This window comes from Crocodylus porosus, unplaced genomic scaffold (genome assembly GCF_001723895.1).
Source record: "Crocodylus porosus isolate Cpor-Errol unplaced genomic scaffold, CroPor_comp1, whole genome shotgun sequence".
Taxonomy (NCBI): Eukaryota; Metazoa; Chordata; order Crocodylia; family Crocodylidae; genus Crocodylus; species Crocodylus porosus.
Window position 1 is genome coordinate 18,684,483 of NW_017728928.1, and position 19,133 is coordinate 18,703,615.

Sequence of the window (19,133 nt, forward strand, 5' to 3'; positions counted from 1 at the left end):
CAATTAATTAGTGAGCAGTCACGGACATGTAGACACATTACTGTGCAGTAACACTGTGTGTGTGGACTGACTTGGGACTAACTTTAGTCCTAAATCAGTCCACACATAGCACTGATGCGCTATAACATCTGCGCGTGTAGACATCGGTCTATTCCTGCTTACTGAGCAGTAACTTACTGTGCAGTAAATTTAACCTGGTGTAAATGAACATGTAGACATGCCCAGAGAGTGCAAAGAATCCAGCTCTTTTGTGCAGATTCACAAAGATATATTCTTTAATTAAATGGTCACTTGCTATTTTTATTGCAGGACCATGTCTCAATCAGTGTACAGAACAGACCTGCTCTGTGCATGAATCAGGGCTATGTAGAAAAGGGGGCTATTGTCCATTGGATCCTTACCTCATTGTTGCAGAAGTTGGAAAATGCGTACAGTGAACGTGGCAGGGGAGTGAAGGAAGAGAAAGCGTGACTGGATGATTAAGGGAGTTGACTTCTGTCCTGGAAAGCTGGATTCTATTCCTATCTCTGTCACAGAGTTTCTGTATGTCGTTGTGTGTGTTCCTACAGCTGAGCAATCACAGCTGTAACTGAAGTTAATAAGAAGTATGCTTTCAGTATCTGAAATGCTAGCAGATGTTGAGCACTCTGGGAAGCAAGCTTGCAGGTACCTCAAACTGGATATTTAAGACTCGCAGATGCTTTTGACTGTAATTCTTCTGTGCCTCAGTTTCCCATATGCAGCTGCTGTGATTTTGAATGGCCATAGAAGATTCCCCTGAAGTAGTTTCACCACCCTATTTCTACGTTTAGTATATGAGAGCAGGATAATCAGAAGCATTCCCCTGACCCCAAGACAGTCAGAGAAGAGGTTGCAGACATACCCTGTGTGTAATTTCCTCTTCCTTAATCATGATCTTCATCTGGTATGGTCATTTACACCCATGCAAAGCCAGCACCCAGCAGTTGTAAAACATTACCATATTAGGAAGACAGCTTCTTGCACTCACTTTGCACCAATAAAAACCAGGGCACAAGATTCAAGGCACTAAAGAATTAGGCCCTGTGTGAAAATATTTGGGTGGGTGGGTGGGCGTGTGCGCGCAAGCATTTGCATGCTGGACTTCGATACTATATCCCTTTGCAGGGCATTTCCAAGACACTAATGAACAAATACAGTGGCATGATTTTTGCGCTGTCCATATAGTTCAATCCTCCATGCAATGTTATACACGGGGCAGACGGTGGCTTTTAAAGAAACAATAAAAAACTAGAAGTTAGTTGCAGAGGAACTTTAATGCACTCTGGAGTGGTGAGACAGAATGCTTGAGATCTACTTTTCTAACTTCAGGCAGTTGACTTTGCCTTGCTGGAAGACATCTGGGAACGATCTGGTAGCACACGGAAGGGGGGTTTTCTGGAGAAAATAACCCTGTTACCTTTAATTGGAAGGTATGATGAATTACTGTGGAAAAACAAGCCTTCCACATTGGCCGTAGATTCCTTAGCAATCCTAAGGGGGCTGTTATCTTCCCTTGGCCTCGACAGTACTCGTGCTGTCCCGGTGAAATCTGCTTCTTGAGATGTACTGCTTGGTGTGCATACACATCTTTTCTTGCTGCTGCCTGTTCTTTGTCTGCAGTCCTGAGAAGTTCCTTGGGGACCGGCCTTTCTCAACTTGTCTTGCTCAACTAGCATGTTGACCACTGGAGATGTATGAGTGACGTAGGCTGGCCAGCTGGGGATTGTGGGGATTGAATGGCTGGGAAGACCTATGTTCACCGAGTATGAACTCTGTTCTGGAATCCAAGAGATAAAGACAAATTTAGAATGTAACAACCCCATCCAGCTCCATCCTTGTTTCCTCAGGCAGCTTGAGGGGGAGGAAGAAGAGGCATGAACTCTCAACAGCACACACTGAAGTCCACATATCAAACACTGGTTTTCCAATATGGAAAGAGCTAAGAACCCACAGCTGCAATGAAACCAGTCAGGGCCTGGACAGAGAGAGGTAGACAAACAATCCCATACCCAACTCCTACTGTGCTCCAGGACTGCCATTACTGGTGCTGCTATCACCACCTGCACTGCAGCAGTGTTTATGCTGGCCAGATCATCTCTCATAGAAGACTTTTCCTGGTTTGCAGGTTTACTTAGCTAGATTAGGGAACTAGGCTGCCAGGAGGATATGAAGATGGACCAATATCCCATGCAGCTGCACAGCAGCAGAGGGAATGCCCCTACCTGCATCACCAGGTGTAAGCATCTTCCTATGGTTGGCAGTTCTGCCAAGGTCCCATCTTCTCCCCACTATCTTTGACTAGCTACTTACTGACGTATACTTATCCCGCATGTCATGTTTCACCCATTACGTTCTATAAGGAAGCTTTCTATTGACTTAGCTAAGACCCAGTGGTATCTAAACAATGAGCATCTACCAGCATGGGCTGCATAATTATGCCTAATAGCAGTATGTCACAGGTAGTATGGAACTGAGGTCAAGCTGGGGTCATCACATATAAATTAATGAAAAGGAAAAGGTAAAAAAAAATTGAAATAACAACAACACCTATGTGATTCCTGAAGCGTGAAGTCACAGAGAAAAATGAGCACCATCTAAACCAAAAGGAAAGCCTCTCATTTCACAGCTTTTTGTTCTAATCTCCAGCTCACATTTTCTTCTCTATCTCAGGAAGCCAAAAGGCTGAAATAAAGCATTATAGGGATTTTTTTTTTCATAGATTTTATAGATTTCATAGACGTTAGGGCTAGAAGGGACCTCACAAGATCAAGTCCAGCCCCCTGCCCAAGGGGCAGGAAGTCAGCCATGGTCACAGGATCCCAGCAAAATAAGCATCCAAATTTCTCTTGAAGGTGTTCAGTGTAGGTGCTTGAACCACCTCCGATGACAGGCTATTCCAGACCTTAGGGGCTCGGACAGTAAAGAAATTCATTCTCCCTCAATACGCACATGCAAAGGTGAAATTCCATAGGAGAGAAAATCCAAGGAAGAATGCAAATCAATGAAAATTAATGAAGACAACATTAAACAGCCCTTGAGAAATACCAGGCTTTTGGTGTAAATTTAAGCCTGTCAGAAAACTAGCTGGTTTTTGTTTGGAAACAATTATTCATTTAGGAATTACCCAGCTCATTAGTACACACAGAGTTTGTTGTGTGTATTTAATTTTTTTTTTTAAAAAACGTTACCTAATAAATTACAATAGCTATGTAATTATGACTAAATTAAATACAGGAGTTGAATATGCTCCAGCTAAAAACATAAGCAAGGCATTTAGGATGGATAGGGAAAAAACTTCCCTGGTTCCCAGGCCTGTAATTGGCTAAAATACCAGGAGTTTCCGTACTAAAGACAGTCAAAACTTGATTGGACTAAGTAGTGATGAACAGACAGCTGGCAAAAAAGTGACAGTGGGCAAGAGGATGGAAGAGATGATCTAGAACAGGGCAATCCAACTGGCAGCCCCCAGGCCACATGCAGCCCACTCAGGTTAAGTTGTAGGCCCCAAGCTCTTGCTCAGCTGCTGCGCTCCCCTTCCCTCCTCTGGCTTAGACTTCCTGCCCCCACCCTGGGGTGGGGCGGTGTGGCATGGTGCACCCTCGAGTTGAGGCAAAGGCTGGGGCTGCATGAGTGTACGATGCAGCAGTGGAGGGAGGAGCCTGCATGGCTCCACAAGGAGGCAGGGGGGGCGCCACATAATGTGGGGAGGAGGACGCCCATGTAGACATGTGGTAGGGTAGGGGGGAACCCGGGCAGGTGTACGGTGCAGTGGTTAGGGTGGGCTCCCACGTGGTGCACGGCCTCTGCTGGTGCGGCCTGCAGGGAGTGTGGCCCCCCACCTCTTCAAACTTGGACAGCCCTGACCTAGAGTGGTAGGGGATTTTCTTCCATCGGCGTACAATACTTTTGGGGCCATATTCAATCTCCATTACAGTCAGTGTCATTGTTTTCACAGGAGATTAGTTTCACTTCCACAAAACTGGGCCTGTTTCCCACCTGCCCCATGGACATCATAATATTTCCTCCCTTCCACTCCTTACCTGGGTGGATTGTGAGCTGTAGGAGCTAAGACTTGTGGTTCCACAATGGTGGGGAGGTTAGACTAGCCCAGGAGGCAGAAAGAGAGCCCAATTCAGCCAACATGGGCCGGTACCTTTATTGTTCTGAACCTGTACACAGCCAAAAAGCAAACATGGTGCCTTACGAAGCACACAAAGTTACAGCTTTTAACAACTCAGTACCACATATAACAGCTAACAAACAATACAGCACACTAAGTGCTTACCACTTAGTTACACAGAGTCTAACACAAAGGGGCCAGTCTCTCAGATCCTAGAGCTAATAGTGATTTAAATACTAACCAAGTAAAGTATGGAGATATTATGACCCCCATATGAAAGATGGGGAATCAAAGACAAGGTGAATTTCCCAAGTCCATGCAGGAAGTCACTAGCAGAAATAAATGAACCCAACCATACTGAACCCTGGTCACCTGTTCTAAGATCTAAACTTCATGCCTGTGAATGCAATGCTTGCTCTGTTCAGCCTCGTCTTCTGCCCACTTTGCTGATAGAATTGCACTGAGCCAGGATTAAAAAAAGCATTTGTTTTCAGTGACCCCTCTGCACCTACCCACGTTCTGTGCGCTCCCGAGCCCTAAAGTGTCAGAGAAGCCTCTACTGCGTTGAGCTGTGCACTATTCCCATAGCCTCTGGACTTGCTTGGCTCTTTCGCTGGGCAGTTCCCAGTGACATAGTGTCTCACACAGGGTGCACGCAGTCTGGAATTTGCTCTTACATAAGCTGCACTTCTGCCCTCCCTGCAAGAGCTTGGAAGGCACTGAGATAATTCCCTGCTATTCTCTTTCATTTTCTGCTTCCCCCTTCTCCTTCCCACTGCCTCCCCCCTGCATCATGCTATCAGCAGTCCTACTCTCACTTGAATAATCCTGATGCTCACTTCACCTATCTGGTTAAAAATAAGAGGAGTCTTTCATAGCACTTATTTTTCACTGATACTGATGTCTGGCAGGGACCTCAGGAGGTCATCTCATCCAATCCCCAGCTCAAGATAGGATATCCTTTTGTTATACCCCCAAGGGCATGCACTAAAAATTTTCTTCACTCCTCACCATAACTGGGCTGCCCAAAAACTACTCTTGGCTTTTCCCTAGTGCATCTGGACTTGTATTTTCTTCCTGAAGGACTTGGGTCTGTTACATGCATAGGTAGGTCTCATTAGCAACATTAAGGAGATGTGGGAGAACATTTTCTTATGAAAATATTCCCCATCAGAAAATGCGTTCCCACCAAAATCAAAATCTTCCACAGGAGTATGTCAAACTAGGTGGACATTTTCTGACCTGGTAAACTAAAATGAAAAACACTGCTTTGAATTCAGATTTTGAAATGAAACACCCTTTCCTGGGCTGAAGTGAAACCATGAAATTTTGGCTTGCTGGGCTGTATTTTGAGACTGACCATTTGAAAACTCTCAGATTATTTTTTCATAGTTTTTTTTTTTCCCCTGACATTTTGACTTTTTGTTCTGATCCATAGCAGAAAGTAATTTCAAACCATCAGAACTGCCTAGGGAAGGACAATTCCATCTTTTTTAACAGTATTTTTCTTAATGAGAGCTTTGGTTTGGCAGGTAATCAGGAGACCGATGACAAACAGCTATATCCAATATTCCTTCTGCAGATAAAAAAAGATCTACAGGTGAGGAGTCAGGCTCTGCTAAACAGTACTTGCATGTGAAACATTTGTAATAAGGAAAATGCAGTGTGTGTGTGTGTGTGTGTGTGTGTGTACACATATGTGCAAATTTAGTGCAGACTAAAAGCCACTGGGAAGCAGCAGAGTTGGCACCAAAGGCAATAATGATACTCTGGAATTAGAAGGCACAAAAAATACAAGGTTGATACAAAACCCTTTGGAGTCTTTCCACCAGTTTTAATGGGCTGTAGGTCAGGTCTTTAAAAAAAGAAGCATCAAGCCACTTAAGGAAAAGCCAGGCACCCAGCCACCCAGGAGAGCCGAGTTGTAAATTAAATAACTTCAGTTACAAAGTCCAGGGAAAAGAACGCTCTGCACCCTAAATTCACGTCCAAACCTCACAATTTGTTCCCAGAGCTCAGACCCCAAACAGTTCTGCTATGAAACAGCTGTGGGATGCATTCCAGAACATCTTGGAGAGTGATGTGCAAATGCTTGTTACTCTGTAGTTTCAAAGCAAATCAAAACTGAACCGTAGATCTTGTGAGGAGATATTTAGCAGGCCCTCCCATGGAAGATCTTGGTGCAAAAGTGACTTAATTTTTGTGTGTAGCTTATTATTCTGTAAACTTGCTGGATGTTTTGCAAAGCAAAAAAAACCCAAAACCAAAACCAAAAAAACCCAGACATGGAATAGACCCTGCCCCAGAGAAGAATGTATGTTGCAATAAATAAAAGGGGAGGGGACAGAATAAAGAAGGACAAGAATTATAGTTATGAGACTTGGCTGGACATGTGCACATCTTGACTGTAGTCTTACTGCTTTTAATATCAGTCCTTATCTGGGATGCACTAAGCCCAAGGCTGTATCCAGCCAAATTCACTTTTTATATAAAACGAGACTGACAGCTTTATGACTGGATGTAAAAGAAAGTTAGGAATAGGAGAATATGAAGACACACTCTCTTTGCATCTCATACTATTTGTGACTGCACAGAGCTGCTTTGACCACAGAGAAAAACCTGTGATTTGTATAATGTCCCTGTAGTCTGCGGTTTTCAGAAGAAGCTCGTGCTCAGCCATATTCTTGAATTGCTAAATTATCTTTTTTGTGGACTTTTTCTGCTGGGGATAGAGAGCAGAGGCTTTGCACAACCTTTCTTTGAATAAAGAGGAATACTTTTGTACATGATCAAAGAAGAAATTTAGGTAAGGGTGGATAGTATAGGTTTACATTTTTGGAGGGTTGAAGGTATTTGGCTATAGAGCAAAGATAAGCCAGTTTGGTCAGGAAGCATTTTCCCATTTATTTGTGTATATTCAGAATTAAGGAGAAATGAACCTGGGCTGAGGCTCAAGGATCTGATTTCTAAGCCTATCTCTGTTCCCAACCCTCCTGCAGGGTTATAAATCTGCCTTAGGGCACCAATGAGCCAAAGTGTTTTTTCCTGACTCTCACCTTCTGTCTCACTACAATAGTGGTAGCCACCCTACAAAATGTATCACAGGCAAGGAGAACAATGGAACTGTTACACCGACTTCTTGGAACTCCATCCAGATTCAGATCTGACCCATTAAATCATCCTAGCAATTGGGCCCTGTATCCTACTGTGCCTATCCCCCGAGCGTCGTGCATCTGGGTTCTCCTCGAACTTTGCCGTGGCTTCTTGGGCTGCATGACCAGGATATTGGGAGTGACCTCAGGTCAGTTCCCCCCAGGAGTCTCGCTTGCCACGTCTTTGATGAAAAGTAGTTTCTTATCGGGAGGACGATGTCTAGTCCTCCCTCCCCAGGTACTTTCCCTCAGTTGTCCTCACAGTATTTCTTCTCGGGGTTCCACCTCCCCTACCCCCCACCTAACGCCAACCGTGGTGTTGTCTCTCAGGGCTGATGCTCTGGCCCTCCCTGGCGCTCAGTCCCTTAGGGGCTGCAGTCATTGGCCACTCATGGTATTCGTACCGAGCATTTCCTGCGGCCCTTCTTTGCTTCCACCTTACACAGTGTCTGACTCTGCCCAGGCTTCAACCTCCCTTGCCGTGTCATTTCCTCCCTGGACCCGATACCTGCTGTCTGTCGTCTGGGCCAGCTGGGGACACTGCTTCCGGTCCCCCCGGCTTCCTTCTTGCTGGGCCTTTTATCTTGGTACTGGTTGTCCACCCAGCCAATCGCCCCTGGAACGCTTTTATAAAGTGCACCCAGGCAGATGCGGGAGCCATTCCCAGCTCCTTCTGGCTCCACCATGGGTTTTTCCTTTGATCTTCACCTGCAGTGGCTCCAGCCACCATGGTTTCACTCTCTCCATGATCAGCTGCTGGCGCGGCATCCTGCCGCCTCTCTGCCGGCCCAGGTAAGTTTTTTCCACAGTCCTGTTCATGCATTCCAACAGGGGACACCAAATAAGTGAACTAGGATTCAAGCTAAAGGACACATGTGTATGGCAAGGGTGAAGAGGTGCATGATCATGGCAAGCCTGGGGTTAGCATATGGCAGGGGTTATTATACCGAGGCAGGACTTGATGGGAATGGACCTTGGGTGACAAACTAGGTGGAGTAATAAGCAGCCACTTCTTGTCCTTGCCTACTAGTCTGGATTTTAGCTTGCGCCAAGCAGAAGGAAGACTCTATGACCCACTGCATATCTTCTAAGCCCCACTATGTGAGTGGCTGTTTCTACAGACTGCCTCATGCGACATATCTGTACTCCACTCTAGACTATTGCAAGGAGGTATTGCAGAAGCCAGCCTGGAAAAGCTCAGGCTCAGGGGTGATCTCGTGGCCACTTGTAAGTTTATCAGGGGTGCTCACCAGGACCTGAGGGAACATCTGTTCACCAGAGCACCCCAAAGGATGACACGGTCAAATGGTCACAAACTCCTCCAAGACCATTTCAGGCTGTGCATAAGGAAGAACTTCTTTACTGTCTGAGCCCCTAAGGACTGCCGCCAGAGGTGGTTCAAGCGCCTACCTTGAACGCCTTCAAGAGACATTTGGATATTTATCTTGCTGGGATCCTATGATCCCTGCTGACTTCCTGCCCCTGGGGCAGGGGGCTGGACTCAATCTTCCAAGGTCCCTTCCAGCCCTAATGTCTATGAATCTATGTTTTTTTCCACTGGCATATACAGGAGTCAGAATCTGCCACTGAAGATGAAAGGTGTTTAAGAAAACCAATTTTAAATTTATAAACAGCCATCCAAGATAAAATGTTTGTTAACAAACTATCCTCCAGGACTCAAGTGCTTAAGAGAGGTGTCTCCCTTTCCAGTGCTGGCACGGACTTCTCACTTGCAAAAGCCGCATGTATGTCCTGACAGAAGCTGATGTTCCCTGTGGACAGTGGATTCAAGCAGAGCACCCCAGCTCAGCACTACACACCCTGCAAATACAAATGGAGCCTGGTTCAGTGCCGGGGAAATCCCAGCAGCTGGTGCCAGAAAGCTCAGCTGGGTCACCCTCAACATCCTTGCTAAGCCTCTCTGCCCACTCAGTTGGGGCAGTCTGCCCAAAGGCTGGGTTTGGCCTGCTATCTGCTGTACCACACAGCTCAAACAAGGCTCACGTTATCATCCTGTGTTGCCAAAAGCATGTAACTCAGCTGTCTAGTGAGAATCAAACCTCTGAAATGCCTGGCTGTTGGGACAAACTGTAACCATTCATAGCCACTCAGCCTGACCACTCTTCCACAGCTTATAAAAAGGTCCAAATAGCTGCCCCAGTTCCTTCTTTTCCCCAACTCTCTTCCAAGCTAGCTGTCTGCTGGAGGGACTACTACACTGTCTGGCCACTAGGTGGTGGGCACATTGGTTTCCATTAAACAAATGACCTCATGAGATAATGCGATGACTGGGGAAACAAACACGTGACCAATATACCAGTGTAACTTATACCAGCGTATAATCACCCTTTGATTTCCAAGGGGCAACTTTATTTCCTAGTGGGGTGATTTATACTCCTGTGAGACTATATGTCATGGGTCTATTCCACTTTTACCACAGAATAAAATCAATTGTTTTGAGAATAAATATGTTGCATGCCCCACTTTAATAATCCTCATATAAAGTGGGAATTTTTAACCCCTCCATGTTGGCCTAAAAATGTTTCTATCAAAGTAAAACTCCCTTGAGAAAAGCTCTCACTGAGCTCAGTGGGAGTCCAACATAGACAGCTCGGAGAAATCCTACCCATAAAGTAGTAGCTGTCAATTTACTTTTATTATTATTATTATGGAAAACTTTTTCCCCAAATTATATTTAAAGGTTATAATTTAGGAAACCAACCTAAACATTATGAAAGCAACCTCAGCAAAAGACAACTCTCCAGCAGTGCAACCCAGCCTGACAGTTGGAGGATGTCTATGACTAATCTGTCAAGAAAGAATATGATTTCCTCTTCACTTTCCAAAGCAGGTTGCTCTAAACCACTCTTGTTAGCAATAAGGCCTGGGAAGCATTGCCATTCAAGGTGAGCAAAGACCTGCTGAGTTTGTAACTGGGGAAAGAAGGCCAAACTTATCCAGGCTGCAAAAAAAATTCAACCTTAGATCAAATAGCTAGTTTCATACCACCCAGTAAAGTCAATGGAGGTGTTGTCCTGAAGCAGGACTTGGTTCTAGATTAGATGCAATCATATGCAGTCACTATGCTGTACACATATTCAGGTTTTAAACCCAGAAGCATCTCCCCACAGAGATGGTCAAGATTCATTTGTTCCACTTTAAAAAAAAGTTTGTTTGAGTGGAATCCTATTGCCCCACTGGGAGCATTTTGTGTAGACACCCACATCCTAATCTTCTGATTTGTTATTGTTAAAATGAGTCCAAGTTTGAATTTTTATTGGGGGATCAGCCCAAATGTCCCCAGAGGCCGAAGGCACTAGGATCAAGGCTCCAGCCCTTCCTGGAGCTCTGTAGCAAGTGCACTATATGGAAGATAGTCCTGCTCCAGCTACCTATTTCTTCTGTTCAATAAAGGGACAAGTATGGCTCAGCTTTCTCCAGACCCCATTTGGGAAGGTGTGCACCCAGTGGCATAACTAGGGCAGAACAATTGGAGCAGTTGCCCTGGCATCAACTTGGGTGTGGGGGGATCAGGAAAAAACAGCTGCAGGTGCAACTACAGCTACACAACTATGCCAGTAGTGACAAAAATTAGAAGTTGTTGCTGTGCCTGTGTGTGGCAGCTGCCCCGGGCACCTAGCCCCATTGTCATACCTCTGCTTATACCCAGACCCGGACACAGGCATGGGCAAACAAGGCGGCTGCCCAGGGCTCAGACAGAAAGGGGACCCAAAAATGAAAAAAAAAAATTTACAAGTGCAAAAAAAATTTTAATATTGTGCATATATGGGACTGGCAATGTTATCAATTGAGAATGAACTTTTTAAAGACATTGATACCATAGATGTGATAAAGACTTTTGCAACAAAACAATCATTATCTCTGGTAATGACACCTCTAGCACTGCTGATACCAAAAAGGGTGAGAGCCGAGAGCAGCCTCCAAATATTGGGTGGCCCAATTGCCCTCTAGCCTTGAAATGTGTAATGTAAGGTGAGGAAGGTTTCTTGTACCTTTCCTTATTTTAACACTAACAATAGGGTTCACCACAGTTTGGCCCTGTATATCCCCCATACACACAGACAGAGCAGAGAAGCTTGTTAGAAGCACCTCCACTTGGGAAGGATTACCACACCCAGAATCATATTCAGAACATCTAAATTTCACATTTAGGCTTAGAAAGATGCTCCTGCTTTCCTAAGAGATACAGGGATTGCAGTTATTAGACTGGATTCACTGGTAAACTCCAGCTGCTTTGTGCTGCTTTGGTGAGGCAACGCACCAATTGATCGAGTCCAACCAGTCTGTTAAATGAGCATGGTAGCTCTTTTGGGTCACCAAAGTGGTGAAAATAGCTAATGCAGACCAAAGAAGAAGATCCATTGTTTCTATCTCCATAGACAGCCCCATAAAACAGTGATTCTACATGAACCAGCAAGAAAATGGATTGCTCAAGAAGTTTCAAGTCAAAGGTATTGAAAAGAAAGAAGAGAAAGCCTTCCATCTTGGAATGGAAACATAAGGCATGACAGCCAAATCCAGATCAAACACTGCTCGACTTCAGTGTATTCAGCCCCAAAGATTTTGGTTCAGGTCTCTCTTTCTCATTTTGACAAAGAGGAAGCAACTGGCAGAACACTGAAAACCCAAAAGCTTTTGCAGGCAAACAGGCAGATCCTGTTCATATGCAGATATAAAAGTTACTTGGGGAAACATCACTCAGCAGATGCTGCTTTCCACTCCTTATATAGTGCAGTTTCCATGCTGGCCAAAATATGCTAATCCTTGGTCTAAAGTGAAATTTCACTCAATAAAACCCACTGTTTTCTGAGCGTTAGTTCCGCGTGAATTAACATCACAGCATTTGGCCGTCTCCATGCTCTCCACCATGTTATGTCATATAGCTTTTTTAACTGTTTTTTTTTTTTTTACAAGAGGCTTTGGGAAACGACTGGATGAGAATAAAACCCAAGCAACAAAACTCTGCAGCTAACAGTTTTGCTCAATAAACATTTCCAATGGGATCTATAATGCTTTGTTGGCTGGCACAGCGTAGCACTAGTAGCAGGGAATAGTTGAGGAATACCTCCCTATACCAGAGTGTACCAAGATAGTCTTTGAAATAAAGGTGAAAGGGGAAAAAAATTCTCCCCCTCTCCCCGCAAAACATGGGAGTTTTGGTTTTTTAGAAAGAAAGCCACTCTTCTGAATGCTATAACTGGGGCAGGTTTCAATTCTAAGAGGAGCTGTTGGCAGAGGGACAATTTTCACACTCTTATATTTAGCGAGACCGTGCATGAAAAATAGCCAGAGCTGTCAGTTATAAATCAGGTTGTCCTGACAGTGCCCAGAACAAATAGTAAAAGCAAATGAGGGGAAAATGAAATAGCATGTTGCAAAGGGGAGCTTTGTGAACTATTAAATTTTTGTTTTAAAAGGAGGGAAAGAGAACTGGGGATAATTAATTGGAAGCAGTTTTTCCTTCTCACATTTATTTTTTAAACTCTGTTCTTTGTACTCCCTGCTGATAGACCATTGGCCACCAAACTGTGATCTTGTATTTTTTTTACATTTGCCATGTTGTTTCCATATTCATTTGAGCTGGGCTTGCTAATCAGAGGGAGCTAATGTCTCTGGAGACTGGGGCAGAAAAGAGAGGAGGAAAAATAGTTGCTTCACTTCAGAATTGGGAACTATCTTAATGCAAAACATTTGCCTCCCATGGTTTGCACTAGGCGCACACACTTAATCTGCAACAGTGTAAGGGTTCCAGGTCAGTGACATCGGTGGGTTTTGGACTGGGCCTTTGGATGTCTTTCATCATTTACATTTTATTTTAAATCCAACTGGAATCTAGAATTCCTGTGAATAAATCCAGACATGGCTATTGCAAGTACCAATGCACAGCTAAGATAGCTTTTCCTCATACTTCTAAAACTGCAACATGCACTACAGATTTCCTTGGTACATACCAGTTCAACCAGCTTATATAAGCACCTACATCCTACAGCTAAAAACTAGGGCTGTGCGAAGCTTCAGGTGCTGCTTTGATTTGGAGGAGATTTGGCCCAATTTGATGGCAGGCTCTCTCAATCCGAATCAAATAAAGAGACTGATTAAAAGGTCTGAATCAATCTGAAGCTATCTGAATCAATTTGGAAAAGATTTGGAGAGCTTTGGCAATTCAGGCAGTCCCCGCTACCTGCAGCAGGGAGCTGGACCCAGACTCCATGCTGGTAAATAGGGGCCGGGGGTGGGGATGTGGGGAGGGTATGATGGGGGGACCCCTGCCATCCTCTGCCTGCTCCTTCAGCCCCCCTGAGCACCCCCGACACCCATCCACTCCCCCAGCCCCCCCATGGCTGCCCCACCCGGCCCAGCTGCGTGCCCTTTAAAAGAAAAAAAGCCCCCACTCACCAGCCTTGGGGTCTCTGGGGATTTGTGGCAGATAAGCGCCCCCACGGCATGGGGCAGCAGGGATTGCAGCCCCCCCACCCCAGTAGCTGGTGAATGGGGGCATTTTTTTGCCTTGTATTTTTTTTTTATTTTAAAGAGCTGGGAGAGCAGGTGGGGCAGCCATTGAGAGCAGGTGGCAGTGGGGCCAATTCAGAGATTCAGCCTATTGGGAGGTGGCCAAACCTCCAAATCAGGTTTAGCCGAATCGATTCGGGACAGCGATTCAAATCACCGAATCAGATCACTGTCCCCTGAATTGGCCGAATCCAAACCTGAAGCAAATACTAGCCGCTTCGCATAGGCCTAGCAAATACCACTCATAATCACAGACCAGATCAAACTTTTTGACACTGGTGTTTTTATTCCCATTCTTTCTTTTGGCCGCCTACTTTCTCGGATGTTTCCAACCATGCTGTCTTCATTGATGATGCTAGATGCTCTCTTTCTTCTTCGTTTTGCCCTACAGGTGAGAAACTGGACTTAACCTTTATAGCAGCTTTCACAAAGAAGCAAAAAACCTGTGGTTTTGTGGTGGGAGGTGGAAATACCTTAAATGCCAATGCCTCAGTCATGGAAATTATAGTAATGAGAAAACCAGCAGCCTTCCCTTCTTAGTGAGAGAACTGCAGATTCAACTACTTGGATGAAGAACAAAGACAGATATTGACTTTTAGCTTTGTAACCCTTTTCCCCCACGTTTCCTTGCTCCCTTCAGTGTTCTCCAAAATATATCAGTTGGGTGATACATTTCTGTCTCTCTACTTCAGTGATGTATAAAGAAAAGCAAATAATATTTTGCAAGAAGTAAAGCCAATTTAAAACTTTGCCAGCAAGCAATTTCCTATGCACTGGATCCCGGTCCCATTGAAATCAATGGCAACATGTGGTTGACTTGAATAGGATTTGGATTTGACCCTTAGTTCCAACCCAGATATAGTAACAACTGTTGCTGTAGAATTGCTGGCAACTGAATACAGCTGATGAAAGGATAAGAACAACAAAACCTACTTTATTCATTCATCTGACCGTACTATTTGTAATTCTCCTTATGCCAATTCCAACCCATAGTCCTCTTTGTGTGTGAATTGGGAAGCTGTGCAACCAAGACAGAAAGAGATATGTGCAGAGTCCTAGGAGGTGGAGGGAGAGATGGGTAGAAGAAATGAAGAGGGGAGAACCTGTGTCTGGATCCCTGTAACCAGGGCCCAGCAAAGAAGAAAATGCTACTGACACAGAAGGGAGTGGTATCTAATATTACACCAATGTCTGCTGGCAGACATTAAGGAAGTTGCATTATTGGGGTCTGAGGCATTTTATGTCCCATCCCCAAAATCACACAATCTGCCATGCCACATATGCATGACAAGCCATGAAATTTTGGGGACAGGTCATAAAATTCCCTAGATTCCAACTGCACTACTACCACCTGCCGGGCTGCTCTATGCCAGTCTCAAATGGGTAAGAAGCAGTACGGGTGTGCAAAGTGGGTCCTATTCAATTCGGATTCAGATACAACCTGAATCAGGGACAGTGATTCAATTTGTTGATTTGGATCACTGTCCCCTATTCGATTTGGCTGAATCCAGATCTGAAGATTCAACACTGGTTCAAAGAATCAGTGATTTGGACATAGACACAGCTTTATATGTTTTTTCTACAATTGGCCGCGGGGGGACCCCGGGTGCCGCCCCAGACCCAGGAGGCACCAGTCACCAAGCCAGGGGGTAACGGGGTGGGGGAGCTGTTGTTGAACATGCTGGGGAGCCCCCCGCACTGCTGTGAGATGTTCCATGCGCCCCAGCATCACAGCACTCACAAGCTGCCTACTACCTAGAGGTATATAGAAAAAAACATTTAAAGCTCTATGTCTGAATCACTAAATCTCTCCAAATTGACTCAGAGAAATTAAAGGGTCCCCTGATTCAATTCAGATTCAGCGATTTGGCCACCGAACTGGACCGAACCTCAAATGAATCAAATCAGGGACTGAAGCTTCACACAGCCCTAGGAAGCAGGTCTGAGACACAGCTGTACTGTGGCCAAATTCTGAGATCAGGCAAGGTATCTCACAACCTGGCAGGTTTATAGAGGGCAAGGCTTTTGAAAGTGCCAAGTCACAGGGAGCCTTGGGCTCCGGCAGATATTTAGGATATAGCTAAGTGCATAGTTGCTTAATTTTAATAGGGACCCAGCAGCATGGCAGGTCAGCCACAACTGACAGATAACCAAATACAAGCCCAGAAGAGGAGCAAGGCACCAGAGAACAGAGTGGTGTCAAGCACAGATGCTATATAGATGAAGAGAGAGGGCCACTAGAGATGCTCATGAGGAAAGGTGGCATCACTACGGCCATCAGACCTGGTGGACTTGAGCATGGCAAAAACCGAGAACATCATCCTCGATGACGAATGGTTCCATCACGGTTGGTGGTAGGTGGGATGTAGGGGAGGCGGAGCCCCACAAAAGAGCCGCAAAGGCAGCCACCTAGGGGGAAGCATCAGGGGAGGCGGCACCAGAACATTGTCCTCCTGATTGAAACAAATCTATCAACAAAGACGTGGCAGATGAGGCTCCTGGTGCATCACCCCAAAGTCGCCTGGTGACTGGCCCGTTCATCCTGAAGAAGCCACAGCAAGGCCCGAGCAGAAGTCGCATGCACAACATCCGGTAGAGAGACATGGGAGATAACAAAGACCTTTGATAAAATTATCAAGGAGCATATCTGCAAGGGCCCAGCAGGGGAGGTAATGCTCGGGGCAAGTAACGTGGGTTCATTGAGGGCAGGTCCTGCCTGACTAACCTGGTTTCTTTTTATGATCAGTTCACAAAGTCCCTGGACGAGGGTGTCGGGGTGGATGTCGTGTTCCTGGACTTTAAAAAGGCCTTTGACATGGTTTCCCACCACATTCTCTTAAAAAATGTGATGACTAAGGCACTGATGCCTACAAAGTCAGATGGGTGGCAAATTGACTAGATGGTCACACCCAGAGAGTAGTGGTGGATGGGTCGTTTTCAACCTGGAGGGATGTGGGCAGTGTAGTCCCCCAGGGCTTGGTCCTGGGGCCTGTACTGTTCAACATCTTTATCAGCGATCTGGATGTGGGTGTGGCAAGCACACTGTCCAAATTCACTGATGACACCAAGTTGTGAAGCGAGGTGGGCATGCTGGAGGGGAGGGACAGAATCCAGCTAGAGCTAGATAAATTACAGAGGTGGGCAGATGAGAATAGGATGAAATTCAGCACAGACAAATACAAAGTACTGCATCTAGGGAGAAGGAAACAGCAACACATTTAGAGATTGGGGAGCACCCTTCTTGTCAACACAATGGCTGAAAGGTATCTTGGAGTCATTGCTAACTCCAGGATGAACGTGAGCTGCCAATGCGAGGAAGTTGTCAGTAAGGATAACCACACCTTGTTGTGCATCTACAGATGCATCACAAGCAGGTCCAGGGAGGTGATTCTTCCCCTCTACGCAGCATTGATCAGGCCACAGTTGGAGTACTGGGTCCAGTTCTGGGCATCGCACTTTAAGAGGGATGTGACTAGCATTGACACACTCGCATGATCAGGGGGCAGTAGGGCAGGCCCTACGAAGAGAGGCTAAAGGGCCTGAACCTATTCAGCCTCCACAAGAGAAGGCTGAGAGGGGATCTGGTGGCCATTTACAAACTCACTAGGGGGGACCAGCGGAAATTGGGGGAGACTCTGTTCCCCCGGGCACCACCTGGGGTTACTAGGAATAATGGCCACAAATTGTTAGGCTGGAGATCAGGAGACACTACTTCACAGTTAGGGCTGCCAGGCTCTGGAATGGGCTCCCAAGTGAGGTGGTTCTCTCTCCTACCTTGGGGGTCTTCAAGAGGAGGCGGGACAGATATTTGGCTGGGGTAATATGATCCCAGCACCTGGTCCTGCCTGGGGCAGGGGGTCGGACCTGATGATGTGTTTAGGTCCCTTCTGACCCTAAGCAATACGATATTATGATACTATGAAATATGCATATAAATATAATGTGTATATAATATAATGTAATGTATAAATATGCATATAAATGTAACATCTGTCAGGGCAATTAGATTCCATCATAAGACAGATTAGCCCAGCAAATTCTTTCTATTCCAGTTCCCTTCTAGACAAACCTAATCCAACACAAACTATAGTCAATGCACACCTTTACATTCATTCCACTGGGCTTCAGATTAGGCCCTATTTGCAAATCAGCATGTGACTGGTGAAAGCTGAATCACTGAATAGACTTTAGGGTGATATGACACATTACTCATTAGCTGAGATCTAACATTAACCTGGTTGAAGCTAGTCACAACCTTAATACAAAAGTGACAGGGGCAATATAAAGGTCAAAATAGACCACACCAGGACAGAATCTTTCCACAATAGTGCCTCTAATTCCAGCAACTTTAGTGAGCACTGCAGTAACCATGTATTTATTATTAAAGTACCATCAAATATCAAATGTAAAAAATTCTATATTCAAGTGGCATTATGTGTGCATGATTAACATCAGAGTGCTGGTGAAGTTGTGGTGGTCTGGGACATGTATGAGAGGCAAAGATTGTATGTGATATCTTATTGGATCAACTGTATCACTGGGAAATCTGTTGGATGGGCTGTTAGATAAGGGTACTTGATGCCCAAAAGTTTGTCCAAAAGCTCTTTCAACTGTATATGTGGTGCAATAGGATAGCACATAAAATCCTTAGCTTCCCCATGACTAACATTAGAACACACTGCAAAATGCAAAAGTTAAGATTCCTGTAGCAGTAGTTTGTTGCATGCATGATAGAATAGGAGAGAGCACAGATGGGATTGACAGGATAGACTGGCATGCAGACCAAGTGAGTAGAAACACAGTCCTGTGGTACAGAGGAGGAAACTGAGGCAAAGTGTGAGTGATATGCCAGAGGGTCTGGAAGAGGTGATAAGAGTATAGGAAATCCTGGCTCTCAGTCTGGCAATGAAAACATAGACAACACCAGTCAGAGACAATATGATAAAATACAAAGGGAGGAACAGTTTCAAAAGCATAGTAGTGGCTCGGGAGTTTTTAAGATAACTACAAATCCCAAGTCCCATTGGCTTTTGATGAAGCTAAGCTCTTAAGCAAAGCCACTTTGGTTCCTGAATCATGTGAGATCTTTTGAAAATCTTACCATAGAAAAGAGCTATCCAGTAGGGCTATGCAAAGCTTCAGGTGCTGGTTCAATTCGGAGAAGATTTGGCCCGAATTGGTGGCCAAATCGAATCAGGGGACCAGTTAAAAGGTCTGAATTGATTTGAAGCTCTCTGAAATGATTTGGAGAGCTTTGGCGATTTAGGTGGTCCTTTCTGGCTGCAGCAGGGAGCTGGACCCGGACTCCA

General features: G+C 45.2%; 2 protein-coding genes across 2 annotated transcripts in view; both read right to left on the reverse strand.

The window, feature by feature from the left end:
- Positions 1 to 19,133, reverse strand: part of TEKT3 (tektin 3) — a 186,808-nt gene that overhangs the window by 120,775 nt on the left and 46,900 nt on the right. The window lies entirely within an intron of this gene.
- On the reverse strand, positions 18 to 4,775 carry CDRT4 (CMT1A duplicated region transcript 4). The gene is given in 3 exon segments (XM_019542738.1): positions 18 to 1,798; positions 4,654 to 4,738; positions 4,740 to 4,775. Coding segments are annotated over 3 exon segments (573 nt in total). The 3' UTR covers positions 18 to 1,346.